Genomic DNA, 18,295 nt, shown 5'->3' on the forward strand with positions numbered 1-18,295 from the left:
TATGTCCGTGTTACCGTGTTCCTATCGTGTTCTATACCGGTTGGCCAGGCTCCCACACCCCTGCCGGTTCGCGGGGAGTTTACCCCCAGCCGGTTTGCCCAGCACCCATGTCTCGGCCGGCTCGCCCAGGTGGGATGCCGGTTGGCGCCTCTAGAGGGGAGGTTCTGTCACGCCTGCTCCCGCTCTTCCCCCCTGGCGCTCATGGGCGCCAGGCTGCCCTGCATTACGCATTCCTGCCACCATCATTTACGCACACCTGCCTTTCCTCGTCAAGCGCTTCAGCGATACTGGACTCACTCAATCACCTGTTTATTACCTCTCCTATATTTGTCAGTTCCCCGCTCTGTTCCCGCTGCTGCATTGTTGTCATATGTCCGTGTTTCCTGTGTGCTGACGCTGTTCCTGTCTTGTTCTATGTCTGTTCCCGAATAAATGTCTGACTCCCCATACCTGCTTCTCCTGTTCGAGGTCGGCCCTTACATACAGTTGAAGTACGAAGTTTACATACACTTAGTTTGGAGTCATTAAAACTTGTTTTTCAACCACTCCACAAATGTCTTGTTAAACAAACTATAGTTTTGGCAAGTTGAGTTAGGACATCTACTTTGTACATAACACTAGTCATCTTTCCAACAATTGTTTACAGACAGATTATTTCACATATAATTCACTGTATCACAATTCCAGTGGGTCAGAAGTTTACATACACTATGTTGACTGTCCATTTAAACAGCTTGGAAAATTCCAGAAAATGATGTCATGGCTTTAAAAACTTCTGATAGGCTAATTGACTTCATTTGAGTCAATTGGAGGTGTACCTGTGGATGTATTTCAAGGCCTACCTTCAAACTCAGTGCCTCTTTGCTTGACATCATGGGAAAATCAAAAGAAATCCACCAAGACCTCAGATAAAAAATTGTAGACCTCCACAAGTCTGGTTCATCCTTGGGTGCAATTTCCAAATGCCTGAAGGTACCACGTTCATCTGTACAAACAATAGTATGCAAGTATAAACACCAAGGGACCACGCAGCCGGCATACCGCTCAGGAAGGAGACGTGTTCTGTCTCCTAGAGATGAACGTACTTTGGTGTGAGAAATGCAAATCAATACCAGAAAAACAACAAAGGACCTTGTGAAGATGCTGGAGGAAACAGGTTCAAAAGTATCTATATCCACAGTAAAATAAGTCCTATATCGACATAACATGAAAGGCCGCTCAACAAGGAAGAAGCCACTGCTCCAAATCCGCCATAAAAAAGTCAGACTACGGTTTGCAACTGCACATTGGGACAAAGATCGTACTTTTTGGAGAAATGTCCTCTGGTCTGATGAAACAAAAATTGAACTGTTTGACCATAATGATCATAGTTATGTTTGGAGGAAAAAGGGGGAGGCTTGCAAGCCGAAGAACACCATCCCAACGGAATAAATCATTCTCTCTACAACTATTCTGACATTTCACATTCTTTAAAAAAAGTGGTGACCCTAACTGACAATGAATATTTACTTGGATTAAATGTCAGGAATTGTGAAAAACTGAGTTTAAATGTATTTGGCTAAGGTGTATGTTAATTTCTGACTTCAACTGTACTTATAGTCTCATCATCAGATGTATCAGGCAAGGAAACATCCAGTCAAACCTACTTGGTATCATACCCTGTAAAACAAAAATATTCCAAAATGTGTTTTTTTAACTTTAAAATGGCCATAATGACCATCGTTATGTTTGGAGGAAAAAGGGGGATGCTTGCAAGCCGAAGACCACCATTCCAACCCTGAAGCACGGGGGTGGCAGCATCATGTTGTGGGTGTGCTTTGCTGCAGGAGGGACTGGTGCACTTCACAAAATAGATGGCATAATTTCAAGGAAAATTATGATGATATATTGAAGCAACATATCAAGACATCAGTCAGGAAGTTTAAAACTTGGTCGCAAAAGGGTCTTCCAAATGGACAATGACCCCAATCATACTTCCAAAGTTGCGGCAAAATGGCTTAAGGACAACAAAGTCAAGGTGTGGCCATCACAAAGCCCTGACCTCAATCCCATAGAAAATGTGTGTGCAGAACTGAAAAAGTGTGTGCTACAAAAGAGGCCTACAAACCTGACTCAGTTACACCAGCTCAGTCAGGAGGAATGGGCCAAACACCCAACTTATTGTGGGAAGCTTGTGGAAGGCTACCCGAAATGTTCGACCCAAATTAAACAATTTAAAGGCAATGCTACCAAATACTAATTGAGTGTATATAAACTTCTGACCCACTGGAAATGTGATGAAAGAAATAAAAACTAAAATACTTAATTCTCTCTACAATTATTCTGATATTTCACATTCTTAATATAAAGTGGTGATCCTAACTGACCTAAGACAGGGAGTTTTTACTTGGATTAAATGTTAGGAATTGTGAAAAACTGAGTTTAAATGTATTTGGCTAAGGTGTATGCAAACTTCCGACTTCAACTGTATCTAGCCATAACACCTAACGAATATTGTGAACTTACCGGCAGTCCTGGTTCACCCATACCCAAGGGACCGGTGGGTCCAGGCCTTCCCTGGTTTCCTTTATTGCCCTGGGATACAGGAGAAATTAGGATTAGAGTCTGAAAGATCATTAGAGGGATTACTAGAGAGATCACTAGAGAGATTGCATGACAGAAGTAACGGCTCCAAAAATAAAGAATATCTAAACTAACTTTAGGTCCTGGAAAGCCGATGCCAGTATCCCCTGGAGGTCCTGTCACTCCACCAGGTCCACGGTCACCCTGGGAAAGAGAGGGGCATCATTCACCTTACCCCAACTTCCCCAATACGTTTTAGCTGTATTTGTATCTATAACATTTCTGGAGGTATTGGAAGTTTAACGTCATCCTTACTTTGGGTCCTACAAGTCCTTCAGGGCCCTGGTCCCCGGGACCTCCACTAAGACCCTGCCACAGAGACAAGAAAACACCTCGGTCAATGCCTGAATTGAAATAGTCTACAGTAGACTAAATTCACAGGGCTTTGAGTTTTTCCTGGATAGAACCCCCCCCCCCCCTCTAACTTCTTTTGTAATTGGAAATGCGTGTGAGCAGCGATGTGTGAGTTAAACCTAAGCTTTAGTTTCACATTCTCTGGTCAATGTTATCGTATGACAAACAGATCATGTATAGTTTGGAGGGTCAGGGTGTGGTCAATCAAATGATGTTTCCACTAGCCTCATCCTCCTTAGTTCTACAATTATTTGCATAGGTACTCCCTAGTCCCCATGGGAACATGATCTAGGACCAGGGCTACAATTTGAATCTAAAAACCACCACCGTATTCAGGTGATGTACTGCTGTTGTCATGCTAACGCTGGAGGAGCGTGAAAAGCGTTTAAGGAGGAATTAAAGGGGGTAGATAACGTGCCGAAACACTAATCCTGCAGGACAATAGTCTGGTGGGAGATAATAAACTGCAGGCTTGGATTGACTGCTTTAGATAGGCTCCATTATGGCGGGATAAGGACTAAGCCAGGACTCACATTCCATAAGTGCAGACTGGGAGAAGAGCTTCATACTCAGTGTGCATCTCCATGAGATACTGATGGTTCCAGGGGAGGGTCAGATGTGGGGGTGTAGACACAGGATTCGTTCAATTTGACCACTCACTCATTCACACACAGGTATGAATGGGCAGAGCGTTGTGTGATTGTGGGATTTTGTGTGGTTTTGTGTGGTTGTGGGATTCTGTGTGGTTGTGTGTGGTTGTGATTGTGGGAATTGTGTGGTTGTGGGATTCTTCCAAATATATAAAGCCATGGGGATTTCTCCTCAGTATGTAAATCGAAGACATTCATTTAGAACACATGCAAGTACATATACTGGATTCTAAAGATACTCAGGGCCTTATTCAATTAAACCTAGTTGTTTTACTGTTTCCAGCAGAGGAGGCTGGTGGGGAGTGCTATAGGAGGACGGGATCATGGTAATGGCTGCAATGGAATATTGCAACGGAGTCAAACACATCACACATATGGAAAACACGTTTGACTCCATTCCATCAATTCCATTCCAAGCATTACAATTAGCCGTCTTCCTGTAGCTCATCCCACCAGCCTCCTCTAGTTTCCAGGGTAAGTCAAATATAATATTTTCCCGGTACAGTGCTAAAGTGTGTTAGAAAGAATCGATATGAAGTTGAGTTTTCTTTTTGTTTCACAAGCAGTACAGACATAATGACTTTGACTTATCCCTGGGACTTGGCTATCTATTTTGTAGGGCCCCAAGTCTGTATCGACAACCAAACAAACATTGTCTGAGGCCTCTGGGAAAAAAACATTGATCTGCATGTCTCCAAAATGACCAATCCACCACCTTATTGACCATTTTGTTTGCTGTAACATATGGACAATAAAGTTGTATTATATTATATTGAGTCACCTGCTCTCCTCTGGGTCCCCGAGGGCCTGGAGGTCCGCCTGGCCCCTGTGGGAACAGGTCACAGTCAGGCGGGGAAGATGGACATAACAGCCTATTGAGGTTGCAGCCAAAAGTCACAAGAACTTTAAAAGGACATGTGCAACTCTCACTCCCAGTTACAAGCTTGCAAGCTGTTGAGTCTAGCGTGTAGCTATCTTTTCACAATGCAGTTAATCCTCAGTCAGAAATTCATCCGAATGCACTGAGCAGCAGTTAGTGGGGGGATAGCCATTTACAATGAACAGAGCAGAGGCATGGAGAGAGCGGAGAGTCATTCATAAAAAACCTACTTGATCTCCCTTCATCCCGCTGACGCCACACTCGCCTCTTTCCCCCTGGAAAACATTTTAATCAGAGAAGACTGAATTCTGACTGCGTTGAGCGTTTTAACCCGTGGTGTGCCAGAAGACCAGGGTACTGATTAAAACTGATGTTATCTAGCTAGCATGTAGTATAGAACAAACACTATAGTCTACTGTTTGTTGTCAGGGTAGCATGGGGATCTTGACCAGCTGTTTCACTATGATTCAGTATCTAATCCATCATGGGTCAATTATCTTTGCACAATTAATTTACGGTCACCAAGTAGTACTGGTATCTCACCTTTTCCCCTCTAGTGCCGGGTCGACCCTAAAACAACAGGAGAGACCTCAATAAAAATCTATACATCAGTTATAATTCAACAATATACCTGTATAGATTGTTTTAGTCATCTATGCTACAGTACCTCGATACCCTCCATCCCAGGCCTTCCGTTGATACCAGGTTCCCCCTACAGTGACACCAGAGACCAGACAGTGAATGCATCCATATAGTATATCCATCAACGTCTATAAAAACATCCCAACGAACATCAACGTGTATAAAAACATTCCAACGAACATTAACGTATATAAAAACATTCCAACGAACATCAACGTATATAAAAACATTCCAACGAACATCAACGTATATAAAAACATTCCAACGAACATCAACGTATATAAAAACATTCCAACGAACATCAACGTGTATAAAAACATTCCAATGAACATCAACGTATATAAAAACATTCCAACGAACATCAACATATTTTAAAACACTGCATTCTTTCTGTCACTACAAATGAACATGGTGGGATTATCTCAGGACAAAACGAAGAACTTACATGAAATCCTTTTGGACCGGGAGAACCGTCAGATCCAGGCTGGGCTGATTTCCCCTGCAGATTTCAAAGGAATGGAGAGATCATTCCATCAGAGGATAGAGGACAGATCGTTGGACAGAATGTGACTTTTTCATCACTGGTTGTTCCCATAACATCCCCATAGTGTGTGTAGATTTGTGCATACAGTAGGTGACCGTGGTCGTTCGGTGCGTGTCCCTGTCTATGCTCTTCCTGTGACCTCTCTATGTATTATCAGTCTCAAACCTTAAGTGGTAGCCTATACAACCTCAGTCCACTCAATAGTGTGAGGGGCCTCTGTGCCGTATAGCCTCAAATAACTCAATAGTGTCAGGGGCCTCTGTAACGTATAGCCTCAAATAACTCAATAGTGTCACGGGCCTCTGTGCGGTATAGCCTCAAATAACTCAATAGTGTCAGGGGCCTCTGTGCCATATAGCCTCAAATAACTCAATAGTGTCACGGGCCTCTGTGCGGTATAGCCTCAAATAACTCAATAGTGTCAGGGGCCTCTGTGCCGTATAGCCTCAGTTAACTCAATAGTGTCACGGGCCTCTGTGCTGTATAGCCTCAAATAACTCAAATCAAATCAAATCAAATCAAATTTATTTATATAGCCCTTCGTACATCAGCTGATATCTCAAAGTGCTGTACAGAAACCCAGCCTAAAACCCCAAACAGCAAACAATGCAGGTGTAAAAGCACGGTGGCTAGGAAAAACTCCCTAGAAAGGCCAAAACCTAGGAAGAAACCTAGAGAGGAACCGGGCTATGTGGGGTGGCCAGTCCTCTTCTGGCTGTGCCGGGTAGAGATTATAACAGAACATGACCAAGATGTTCAAATGTTCATAAATGACCAGCATGGTCAAATAATAATAAGGCAGAACAGTTGAAACTGGAGCAGCAGCACAGTCAGATGGACTGGGGACAGCAAGGAGCCATCATGTCAGGTAGTCCTGGGGCACGGTCCTAGGGCTCAGGTCCTCCGAGAGAGAGAAAGAAAGAGAGAATTAGAGAGAGCATATGTGGGGTGGCCAGTCCTCTTCTGGCTGTGCCAGGTGGAGATTATAACAGAACGTGGCCAAGATGTTCAAATGTTCATAAATGACCAGCATGGTTGAATAATAGTAAGGCAGAACAGTTGAAACTGGAGCAGGAGCATGGCCAGGTGGACTGGGGACAGCAAGGAGTCCTCATGTCAGGTAGTCCTGGGACATGGTCCTAGGGCCCAGGCCAGTTGAAACTGGAGCAGCAGCATGGCCAGGTGGACTGGGGACAGCAAGGAGTCATCATGTCAGGTAGTCCTGGGGCATGGTTCTAGGGCTCAGGTCCTCCGAGAGAGAGAAAGAAAGAGAGAAGGAGAGAATTAGAGAACGCACACTTAGATTTACACAGGACACCGAATAGGACAGGAGAAGTACTCCAGATAAACAAACTGACCCTAGCCCCCGACACATAAACTACTGCAGCATAAATACTGGAGGCTGAGACAGGAGGGGTCAGGAGACACTGTGGCCCCATCCGAGGACACCCCCGGACAGGGCCAAACAGGAAGGATATAACCCCACCCACTTTGCCAAAGCACAGCCCCCACACCACTAGAGGGAAATCTTCAACCACCAACTTACCATCCTGAGACAAGGCCGAGTATAGCCCACAAAGATCTCCGACACGGTACAACCCAAGGGGTGGGGGGGAACCCAGACAGGCCGACCACAACAGTGAATCAACCCACCCAGGTGACGCATCCCCCCCCAGGGACGGCACGAGAGAGCCCCAGCAAGCCAGTGACTCAGCCCCGTAACAGGGTTAGAGGCAGAGAATCCCAGTGGAAAACGGGGAACCGGCCAGGCAGAGACAGCAAGGGCGGTTCGTTGCTCCAGAGCCTTTCCGTTCACCTTCCCACTCCTGGGCCAGACTACACTCAATCATATGACCCACTGAAGAGATGAGTCTTCAGTAAAGACTTAAAGGTTGAGACCGAGTTTGCGTCTCTGACATGGGTAGGCAGACCGTTCCATAAAAATGGAGCTCTATAGGAGAAAGCCCTGCCTCCAGCTGTTTGCTTAGAAATTCTAGGGACAATTAGGAGGCCTGCGTCTTGTGACCGTAGCGTACGTATAGGTATGTACGGCAGGACCAAATCAGAGAGGTAGGTAGGAGCAAGCCCATGTAATGCTTTGTAGGTTAGCAGTAAAACCTTGAAATCAGCCCTTGCTTTGACAGGAAGCCAGTGTAGAGAGGCTAGCACTGGAGTAATATGATCAAATTTTTTGGTTCTAGTCAGGATTCTAGCAGCCGTATTTAGCACTAACTGAAGTTTATTTAGTGCTTTATCCGGGTAGCCGGAAAATAGAGCATTGCAGTAGTCTAACCTAGAAGTGACAAAAGCATGGATTAATTTTTCTGCATCATTTTTGGACAGAAAGTTTCTGATTTTTGCAATGTTACGTAGATGGAAAAAAAGCTGTCCTCGAAATGGTCTTGATATGTTCTTCAAAGAGAGATCAGGGTCCAGAGTAACGCCGAGGTCCTTCACAGTTTTATTTGAGACGACTGTACAACCATTAAGATTAATTGTCAGATTCAACAGAAGATCTCTTTGTTTCTTGGGACCTAGAACAAGCATCTCTGTTTTGTCCGAGTTTAATAGTAGAAAGTTTGCAGCCATCCACTTCCTTATGTCTGAAACACATGCTTCTAGCGAGGGCAATTTTGGTGCTTCACCATGTTTCATTGAAATGTACAGCTGTGTGTCATCCGCATAGCAGTGAAAGTTTACATTATGTTTTCGAATAACATCCCCAAGAGGTAAAATATATAGTGAAAACAATAGTGGTCCTAAAACAGAACCTTGAGGAACACCGAAATGTACAGTTGATTTGTCAGAGGACAAACCATTCACAGAGACAAACTGATATCTTTCCGACAGATAAGACCTAAACCAGGCCAGAACATGTCCGTGTAGACCAATTTGGGTTTCCAATCTCTCCAAAAGAATGTGGTGATCGATGGTATCAAAAGCAGCACTAAGGTCTAGGAGCACGAGGACAGATGCAGAGCCTCGGTCCGATGCCATCAAAATGTCATTTACCACCTTCACAAGTGCCGTCTCAGTGCTATGATGGGGTCTAAAACCAGACTGAAGCATTTCGTATACATTGTTTGTCTTCAGGAAGGCAGTGAGTTGCTGCGCAACAGCCTTCTCTAAAATCTTTGAGAGGAATGGAAGATTCGATATAGGCCGATAGTTTTTTATATTTTCTGGGTCAAGGTTTGGCTTTTTCAAGAGAGGCTTTATTACTGCCACTTTTAGTGAGTTTGGTACACATCCAGTGGATAGAGAGCCGTTTATTATGTTCAACATAGGAGGGCCAAGCACAGGAAGCAGCTCTTTCAGTAGTTTAGTTGGAATAGGGTCCAGTATACAGCTTGAAGGTTTAGAGGCCATGATTATTTTCATCATTGTGTCAAGAGATATAGTACTAAAACACTTGAGCGTCTCTCTTGATCCTAGGTCCTGGCAGAGTTGTGCAGACTCAGGACAACTGAGGTTTGGAGGAATACGCAGGTTTAAAGAGGAGTCCGTAATTTGCTTTCTAATAATCATAATCTTTTCCTCAAAGAAGTTCATGAATTTATCACTGCTAAAGTGCAAGTCATCCTCTCTTGGGGAATGCTGCTTTTTAGTTAGCTTTGCCACAGTATCAAAAAGGAATTTCGGATTGTTCTTATTTTCCTCAATTAAGTTAGAAAAATAGGACGATCGAGCAGCAGTAAGGGCTCTTCGGTACTGCACGGTACCATCCTTCCAAGCTAGTCGGAAGACTTCCAGTTTGGTGTGGCGCCATTTCCGTTCCAATTTTCTGGAAGCTTGCTTCAGAGCTCGGGTATTTTCTGTGTACCATGGAGCTAGTTTCTTATGAGACATTTTTTAGTTTTTAGGGGTGCAACTGCATCTAGGGTATTGCGCAAGGTTAAATTGAGATCCTCAGTTAGGTGGTTAACGGATTTTTGTCCTCTGGCGTCCTTGGGTAGGCAGAGGGAGTCTGGAAGGGCATCAAGGAATCTTTGTGTTGTCTGTGAATTTATAGCACGACTTTTGATGTTCCTTGGTTGGGGTCTGAGCAGATTATTTGTTGCAATTGCAAACGTAATAAAATGGTGGTCTGATAGTCCAGGATTATGAGGAAAAACATTAAGATCCACAACATTTATTCCATGGGACAAAACTAGGTCCAGCGTATGACTGTGAGAGTGAGTGGGTCCAGAGACATGTTGGACAAAACCCACTGAGTCGATGATGGCTCCAAAAGCCTTTTGGAGTGGGTCTGTGGACTTTTCCATGTGAATATTAAAGTCACCAAAGATTAGAATATTATCTGCAATGACTACAAGGTCTGATAGAATTCAGGGAACTCAGTGAGAAACGCTGTATATGGCCCAGGAGGCCTGTAAACAGTAGCTATAAAAAGTGATTGAGTAGGCTGCATAGATTTCATGACTAGAAGCTCAAAAGACGAAAACGTCATTTTTTTTTTTTTTGTAAATTGAAATTTGCTATCGTAAATGTTAGCAACACCTCCGCCTTTGCGGGATGCACGGGGATATGGTCACTAGTGTAGCCAGGAGGTGAGGCCTCATTTAACACAGTAAATTCATCAGGCTTAAGCCATGTTTCAGTCAGGCCAATCACATCAAGATTATGATCAGTGATTAGTTCATTGACTATAATTGCCTTTGAAGTAAGGGATCTAACATTAAGTAGCCCTATTTTGAGATGTGAGGTATCATGATCTCTTTCAGTAATGACAGGAATGGAGGTGGTCTTTATCCTAGTGAGATTGCTAAGGCGAACACCGCCATGTTTAGTTTTGCCCAACCCAGGTCGAGGCACAGACACGGTCTCAATGGTGATAGCTGAGCTGACTACACTAACTATGCTAGTGGCAGACTCCACTATGCTGGCAGGCTGGCTAATAGCCTGCTGCCTGGCCTGCACCCTATTTCATTGTGGAGCTAGAGGAGTTAGAGCCCTGTCTATGTTGGCAGATAAGATGAGAGCACCCCTCCAGCTAGGATGGAGTCCGTCACTCCTCAGCAGGTCAGGCTTGGTCCTGTTTGTGGGCGAGTCCCAGAAAGAGGGCCAATTATCTACAAATTCTATCTTTTGGGAGGGGCAGAAAACAGTTTTCAACCAGCGATTGAGTTGTGAGACTCTGCTGTAGAGCTCATCACTCCCCCTAACTGGGAGGGGGCCAGAGACAATTACTCGATGCCGACACATCTTTCTAGCTGATATGCACGCAGAAGCTATGTTGCGCTTGGTGATCTCTGACTGTTTCATCCTAACATCGTTGGTGCCGACGTGGATAACAATATCTCTATACTCTCTACACTCGCCAGTTTTAGCTTTAGCCAGCACCATCTTCAGATTAGCCTTAACGTCGGTAGCCCTGCCCCCGGGTAAACAGTGTATGATCGCTGGATGATTCGCTTTAAGTCTAATACTGCGGGTAATGGAGTCGCCAATGACTAGAGTTTTCAATTTGTCAGAGCTAATGGTGGGAAGCTTCGGCGTCTCAGACCCCGTAACGGGAGGAGTAGAGACCAGAGAAGACTCGGCCTCTGACACCGACCCGCTGCTTAATGGGGAGAACCGGTTGAAAGTTTCTGTCTGCTGAATGAGCGACACCGGTTGAGCGTTCCTACAGCATTTCCTTCCAGAAACCGTGAGAAAGTTGTCCGGCTGCGGGGACTGTGCCAGGGGATTTATACTACTATCTGTACTTACTGGTGGCACAGACGCTGTTTCATCCTTTCCTACACTGAAATTACCCTTGCCTAACGATTGCGTCTGAAGCTGGGCTTGCAGTACAGCTATCCTCGCCGTAAGGCGAGCACAGCGGCTGCAATTAGAAGGCATCATGTTAATGTTACTACTTAGCTTCGGCTGTTGGAGGTCCTGACGAATCGTGTCCAGATAAAGCGTCCGGAGTGAAAAAGTCGAGGAAAAAATAAATATATGAACGGTAATTAAAAAGTGAAACCCGTAAAGTTGTCAGGTAGCAAAATAGGTTGGCCACTCAATAGTGTCAGGGGCCTCTGTGCCGTATAGCCTCAAATAACTCAATAGTGTCACGGGCCTCTGTGCGGTATAGCCTCAAATAACTCAATAGTGTCAGGGGCCTCTGTGCCGTATAGCCTCAGTTAACTCAATAGTGTCACGGGCCTCTGTGCCGTATAGCCTCAAATAACTCAATAGTGTCAGGGGCCTCTGTGCCGTATAGCCTCAAATAACTCAATAGTGTCAGGGGCCTCTGTGCCGTATAGCCTCAGTTAACTCAATAGTGTGAGGGGCCTCTGTACCTTATAACCTCAGTTAACTCCCTAACACCCTAATGCTCATCCCCTCCCTGTGTGTTTGCCTACACCTAATCTCCTATCCTTGACCACTGCTTCCAGCCAAAAGCCTCTCTTCAAAAGGCCTGCTAGTCAAGTCCCACTACTCTATTCTTTTATTTTACGCCATGACCCTTCGACCCCTTGCACAGTACAGGCCTGCTACACTTGCAGTGTGGGAAACACTTCCTACTCTTTGATGTGATGCCCAGGACCACTCTTGTATACACAGAGGCCTACAAAGAGGCCAGATGCCCCGGCTGGCTATGAGCACCTGCTATGAGTATTCAGGGGTGTTACAGGGGCGTTGAGCAGTTTATGGTGGGTTAGGGACAGGGGGGCTATTACTGGAAAAACCTCTGTTTGCATACAAGAGGATATGTAGGGGGGTTTACAGCCCAAGGTTGTCCAACTGGTGAACATGTCAGCAATAACACAGGCCTGTCTGAGGATTACTGCTCCTCTGTACTGTCAACCTGGACACATGAGGTCAATTCATCAAACCAGTCAGTGCTTTTCAATGACGACAATTGGAATTAAAACGTCAGTGTACTTCCTGAATTGAATGAATTGACAAAAGACAGAAGAGGACAACAAAATAAAAACTGAAGAAGAGTTATAGCGTATGGTATGTACTGGCTACTAGAGGATGCTTTTGAGCAAAAACAAGAATAGGTTAGACGATGAGACAGAAGTGGACTCACCGGGCTTCCAGGGGGGCCTCTTTCTCCTTTATCACACAGACAGGACTTCGGCTGTGGGCACTGGAACCAAGGGAAGCAACATTTGAGTAGACACCTCAGAGATAGTCATCTTTACATTCCAAATGGATGGTTACAAGAAAAAGGGACATACTTACCCCTGTGTTGACAAGCGTGTCCTAAAAAAACAAGAAATAACAGCACTTTATATTTTGATAGCACACACTTAGGTGCTCAGTAATGTACATGTTTAAATTGAGCCATTTTAATCCTGGTCAGGTAACTCACTACGTGAGCCCTCCTGAATTGGGATTTAGGGGGTGAAGGAAAACATAAACATCTAGAAGTTTATGGCAATGTCAAGACATGTTGGTATCCTTGAGGACAGCTCACTCCTACCACCACTCACCAGTTCTCTGAAAAGTTTATCCTCCAGCAGGTTGTCTGTAAGGCTGAGGACGTGCTGCTGTGGCGGGGCGCTGGCGATGGAACGTAACCTGGCATTGGTGGGCATATCCCTGGGTAGACCCGACAGCCCGATGGTGAACAGACGAATGTTGTGGTTCTTGGCCTCGGATGCGGCGGTCACAGCACTGGGGCTACGGGGATGGTCCACGCCGTCAGTCATCAGCAACATCACCCTCAGGCTGTTGGCCGCTGTCTCACGGCTAAACATCTGGGTGTTATAATCATTTGATTGTACTTTGATATTGGGTCTAACACTTGTTTTTTTGGTGTGGTGCACTTTGTTCTCAATTGGGTTTACTTTTTTGGGGGATAGTCCTCTATGGATAATCCAACTATCAACAAACTTTCATATGCAACCCTATTGGCTTGGGGCTAAGACTAGGGTTAGGTTTAGGTTTAGTGGAGAGTTAGTTGAATGGTTAGTTGATGGTTAGTTTAACATCCATCAACCATCTGCGTGGGACAATCCAAGTAAAGTGCTACTAGATAATGATATGCAGACCTGTGTAGCGTTAGTGATGGCGTAGGCTGAGTAGGTTCCGTGTCCGATGTAGACCATGGATGCCACTCTGCTCTGGAACACATCCACATCCTGCCAGTCCCGGAAGTTGTGCTCCAGAGAAACAGAACTAGGAGGAGAAGAAAAATAATAAGAAGAAGATGGAGAGCAGTTAAATCTAGAGACGTTAGATGGAGAGCAGTTAAATCTAGAGATGTTAGATGGAGAGCAGTTAAATCTAGAGATGTTAGATGGAGAGCAGTTAAACCTAGAGATGTTAGATGGAGAGCAGTTAAATCTAGAGATGTTAGATGGAGAGCAGTTAAATCTAGAGACGTTAGATGGAGAGCAGTTAAATCTAGAGATGTTAGATGGAGAGCAGTTAAATCTAGAGATGTTAGATGGAGAGCAGTTAAATCTAGAGATGTTAGATGGAGAGCAGTTAAACCTAGAGACGTTAGATGGAGAGCAGTTAAATCTAGAGATGTTAGATGGAGAGCAGTTAAACCTAGAGATGTTAGATGGAGAGCAGTTAAATCTAGAGACGTTAGATGGAGAGCAGTTAAATCTAGAGACGTTAGATGGAGAGCAGTTAAATCTAGAGATGTTAGATGGAGAGCAGTTAAACCGTTAGATAGAGAGTTAAATCTAGAGTTAGATGTTAGAAGAGCAGTTAAATCTAGAGATGTTAGGTGGAGCAGTTAAATCTAGAGATGTTAGATAGTTAGAGATGTTAGATGGAGAGCAGTTAAATCTAGAGACGTTAGATGGAGAGCAGTTAAATCTAGAGATGTTAGATGGAGAGCAGTTAAACCTAGAGACGTTAGATGGAGAGCAGTTAAATCTAGAGATGTTAGGTGGAGAGCAGTTAAACCTAGAGACGTTAGATGGAGAGCAGTTAAATCTATAGATGTTAGATGGAGAGCAGTTAAATCTAGAGACGTTAGATGGAGAGCAGTTAAATCTAGAGACGTTAGATGGAGAGCAGTTAAATCTAGAGATGTTAGATGGAGAGCAGTTAAACCTAGAGACGTTAGATGGAGAGCAGTTAAATCTAGAGTTAGATGGAGAGCAGTTAAACCTAGAGATGTTAGATGGAGAGCAGTTAAACCTAGAGACGTTAGATGGAGAGCAGTTAAATCTAGAGATGTTAGATGGAGAGCAGTTAAACCTAGAGACGTTAGATGGAGAGAAGTTCAATCTAGAGATGTTAGATGGAGAGCAGTTAAATCTAGAGACGTTAGATGGAGAGAAGTTCAATCTAGAGATGTTAGATGGAGAGCAGTTAAATCTAGAGACGTTAGATGGAGAGCAGTTAAATCTAGAGACGTTAGATGGAGAGCAGTTAAATCTAGAGACGTTAGATGGTGAGCAGTTAGAGTTAAGTGCCTTGCTCGAGGGCACAAGGGCAGAAGATGACATCTTCAGTGAGATACTAATACCAGCAACTCACGGGTTGCCAGCCCACTCCCGCCCAGATTTGTATCCCGGCTGCCATGGGATAGAACCTCTCTGGTTGTTAGCTCATCCCTCTAACCTCTACAGTACCAACCTGCTGTACTGCAGTGCAGCCAGCCTCATCCCTCTAACCTCTACATTACCAACCTGCTGTACTTCAGTGCAGCCAGCCTCAACCCTCTAACCTCTACAGTACCAACCTGCTGTACTGCAGTGCAGCCAGCCTCATCCCTCTAACATCTACAGTACCAACCTACTGTACTGCAGTGCAGCCAGCCTCATCCCTCTAACATCTACAGTACCAACCTGCTGTACTTCAGTGCAGCCAGCCTCAGCCCTCTAACCTCTACAGTACCAACCTGCTGTACTGCAGTGCAGCCAGCCTCATCCCTCTAACCTCTACAGTACCAACCTGCTGTACTGCAGTGCAGCCAGCCTCATCCCTCTAACATCTACAGTACCAACCTACTGTACTGCAGTGCAGCCAGCCTCATCCCTCTAACATCTACAGTACCAACCTGCTGTACTGCAGTGCAGCCAGCCTCAACCTCAGTCTCCAACCTGCTGCCTGGATCTGCATGAGCCGCGTGCTGAAACGCAGGACGAAGTCTTTCTGCTTCTCAAACAACAGCACCTTGGCCTTCTCTGAGCTGTCCAGGATGAACATGATCTCCACCGGGCAGATCAGAACTATTGGGGGGGGGGGGGGGGACACAGGACAGGACAGGGTGGAGAGGATTGCAGGTGAGTGAATGAATTCATGAATTCATGAATTAATGGATTCATTAATTAAATAATGAAACACTTACTTTTCCCTTCCTTTTGGAGGACCTGGTTGTCATCTCTCTGGCCCTTCCTCCTCCTGCCCTGACCCCTGGCTGTGTGTGTTAGTACCAACACGAGGAGCAACAGCTCCACAACCTTCCTCATCTTGATCTCTTGTCCAGCAGCTCAGCCTAGAACCAATCAAACATGAGTTTGAGACAACTTCTCCTAATTCAGAACACACACAGACACACAAACAGACACACACGCACACACACACTTCTAGTCACAGAAGAGTGCTATGCCTTCTGTACACTCTAGAGGGCGGCAACACGATAATACAACTTTAAATGCGATAATGCGATATCATCGTTTGTTTGCAAGCAAAGATAACAGGTTGTACATGAAGCCTCCACTGAGTGAATAGCTGCAGCTGTAACTTCATAATGACTACCCAGGAAACCAGAATCACTGCTCTCTGTGTGAAATCATCTGTTTCTTTTACCAAAGTTATTGCCAGTTACTGTTTGCCTTTACAGCAGTAATTTTCAGGATATGGTCAGACAATTTTTTCTTCAGAAAATGTTCCCATTTAGTTACAAAATATTATTTTATTTCATGAATTTAACTTGATCGAGTTATTTGAATTTGTCCCAGCCTTATTCATAATATTTAGCCGCAAATATTTCCTTGTAAATGTGTGATTGTAAATGCATAATTCCTGAGAATTATTCGGAGAACAAGTTAATGTTATCAAATCAACGGATTGATTGATTTAAAAGCGCAGACAACACCGAACTCATCATTATTATCACTATTTAAAAAATAAATAAAAACATTTCAATCTGGAATACAATATGCAACAAATGCGATTGTCATTGGATTTTCTTCCACAATATTCTCTCTACGTGTTCAATAGCCTACACTTGACACAAATGTGTTACATAACATAGTTTCAATTCAATTAAAACTTACCTTGATTCTCATTTAAATACAATCAATCACAGTAATAGTCCGCTCATTTGGTCTCAATTACATAATCCGGTGGGCGAGTTTTTTATCCCCGGTTTAGTCCTAAAGCAAGAGAGAGCAACGGTGATCGACCCGCTCGAATCGATTCAAACCTGCACGAGGGGGCTGCACTGGGAACACTGAATATTTATGAAGCGCACCTATCATCGCACTGTTGTCAAACAGCACGGGGATGCCTCCCTTTACCAGTATTTTATAAAGCTACAGGGCTGATTCTTATCAGATTGATGGGGGAAAATGAGTTTAGGTTATTGCACATTATTCATATTGATAACATCAATAGTAAATCAGTTTCACTCTACAATATTGAGGCCAGTCCCACCACCTTGTTTTCTCAGTCATCATTAATGCCAACTATTGGTCTATAATATTTATCCATAGGCCCTATGCATAAACCACATTGTGGCCTATCAACCTTCAACATCCTTCCCACTCAACCTCTAATGTTATTCATGTGTTACAATCAAATAAATAACCTTAGTGGGACTACTACTGTACATGTTGACATTCATAGCTGTAGGCAATTGAGTCTTATTGAACCCACAGACAACCCCCCCCCCCCCACCCCCCACCCCCGCCCCCGAAGGGTTTTACTACTCGATCTTTGAAGATTTTAATGTGAGCACTTACTCATCCAGCACACAATGCATGGTTCAATGTTCAGAGTGATTGAGTTTCTACCATGATCCACTGGGTCAAACACCAACCCTCACCGACATGCTACTAGAACTCAACAGGGCCAATATGGCACTAATTATGACTTAAGGGGTAAAACACATGAGTACTGTAGACCTGGATCAAATATAAGTCAAATCCTTCCAAAAAATGGAAGTGCACTTGATTTAGCTTGACCGGTAGACTAGCCTACAATGAAGCCAATGTAATAATCCCAAAAGTGCCAACTTGGCCCACCTTGTATCTTGGTCAAACCACATAAGTGATGTGCACTTCAAGGGTTTCGGTGACAATTTTCACCTAGGTCTGGAGTACATGTAGGTCAGCGATCTACATCAAAAGGGTTCCAAAATGATTTTTTGCCTGTCCCCAGAGGAGAACCTTTATGTAGAACCCTCTGTGGAAAGGGTTCTATCTGGAAACAAAAAGGGTTCTTCAAAGGGTTCTCCTATTGGGACAGCCAAGTAACCCTTGTAGGTTCTAGACAGCACCTTTTTTTCTAAGAGCGTAGGGATGGAGTGAATTATCTGTTAAAGAAAAGGAATAGGAGAAAAACATCATTGACCAATGACCTTTGAGTAACATCTTGGACCCACTCCAAGCAGCAACCCCACAAGTTCATGGAATAGCGAGTACCAGACCTCATCTGGATGACTGCAATATGAAAGAAACATCATCACTGTAC

At 44.3% G+C, this 18,295-nt stretch overlaps 1 protein-coding gene across 1 annotated transcript in view; it reads right to left on the bottom strand.

Annotated features, from left to right (window-relative positions):
• Window positions 1-17,021, bottom strand: part of col28a1a (collagen, type XXVIII, alpha 1a) — a 38,652-nt gene extending 21,631 nt beyond the window's left edge. Inside the window, exons 1-15 of the mRNA XM_046327084.1 lie at window positions 16,879-17,021; window positions 15,948-16,094; window positions 15,657-15,828; window positions 13,684-13,810; window positions 13,123-13,389; window positions 12,872-12,892; window positions 12,717-12,776; window positions 5,594-5,647; window positions 5,174-5,218; window positions 5,050-5,076; window positions 4,737-4,781; window positions 4,408-4,452; window positions 2,878-2,931; window positions 2,698-2,766; window positions 2,506-2,574 (exon numbers count right to left, since the gene is read on the bottom strand). Coding sequence (XP_046183040.1) covers window positions 2,506-2,574; window positions 2,698-2,766; window positions 2,878-2,931; window positions 4,408-4,452; window positions 4,737-4,781; window positions 5,050-5,076; window positions 5,174-5,218; window positions 5,594-5,647; window positions 12,717-12,776; window positions 12,872-12,892; window positions 13,123-13,389; window positions 13,684-13,810; window positions 15,657-15,828; window positions 15,948-16,068 — 1,176 coding nt within the window. The 5' untranslated portion in view covers window positions 16,069-16,094; window positions 16,879-17,021. The remainder of the gene's footprint in view (window positions 1-2,505; window positions 2,575-2,697; window positions 2,767-2,877; window positions 2,932-4,407; window positions 4,453-4,736; window positions 4,782-5,049; window positions 5,077-5,173; window positions 5,219-5,593; window positions 5,648-12,716; window positions 12,777-12,871; window positions 12,893-13,122; window positions 13,390-13,683; window positions 13,811-15,656; window positions 15,829-15,947; window positions 16,095-16,878) is intronic.
• Window positions 17,022-18,295: the final 1,274 nt, after the last annotated feature.

Source organism: Oncorhynchus gorbuscha, linkage group LG24 (genome assembly GCF_021184085.1).
Source record: "Oncorhynchus gorbuscha isolate QuinsamMale2020 ecotype Even-year linkage group LG24, OgorEven_v1.0, whole genome shotgun sequence".
Taxonomy (NCBI): Eukaryota; Metazoa; Chordata; class Actinopteri; order Salmoniformes; family Salmonidae; genus Oncorhynchus; species Oncorhynchus gorbuscha.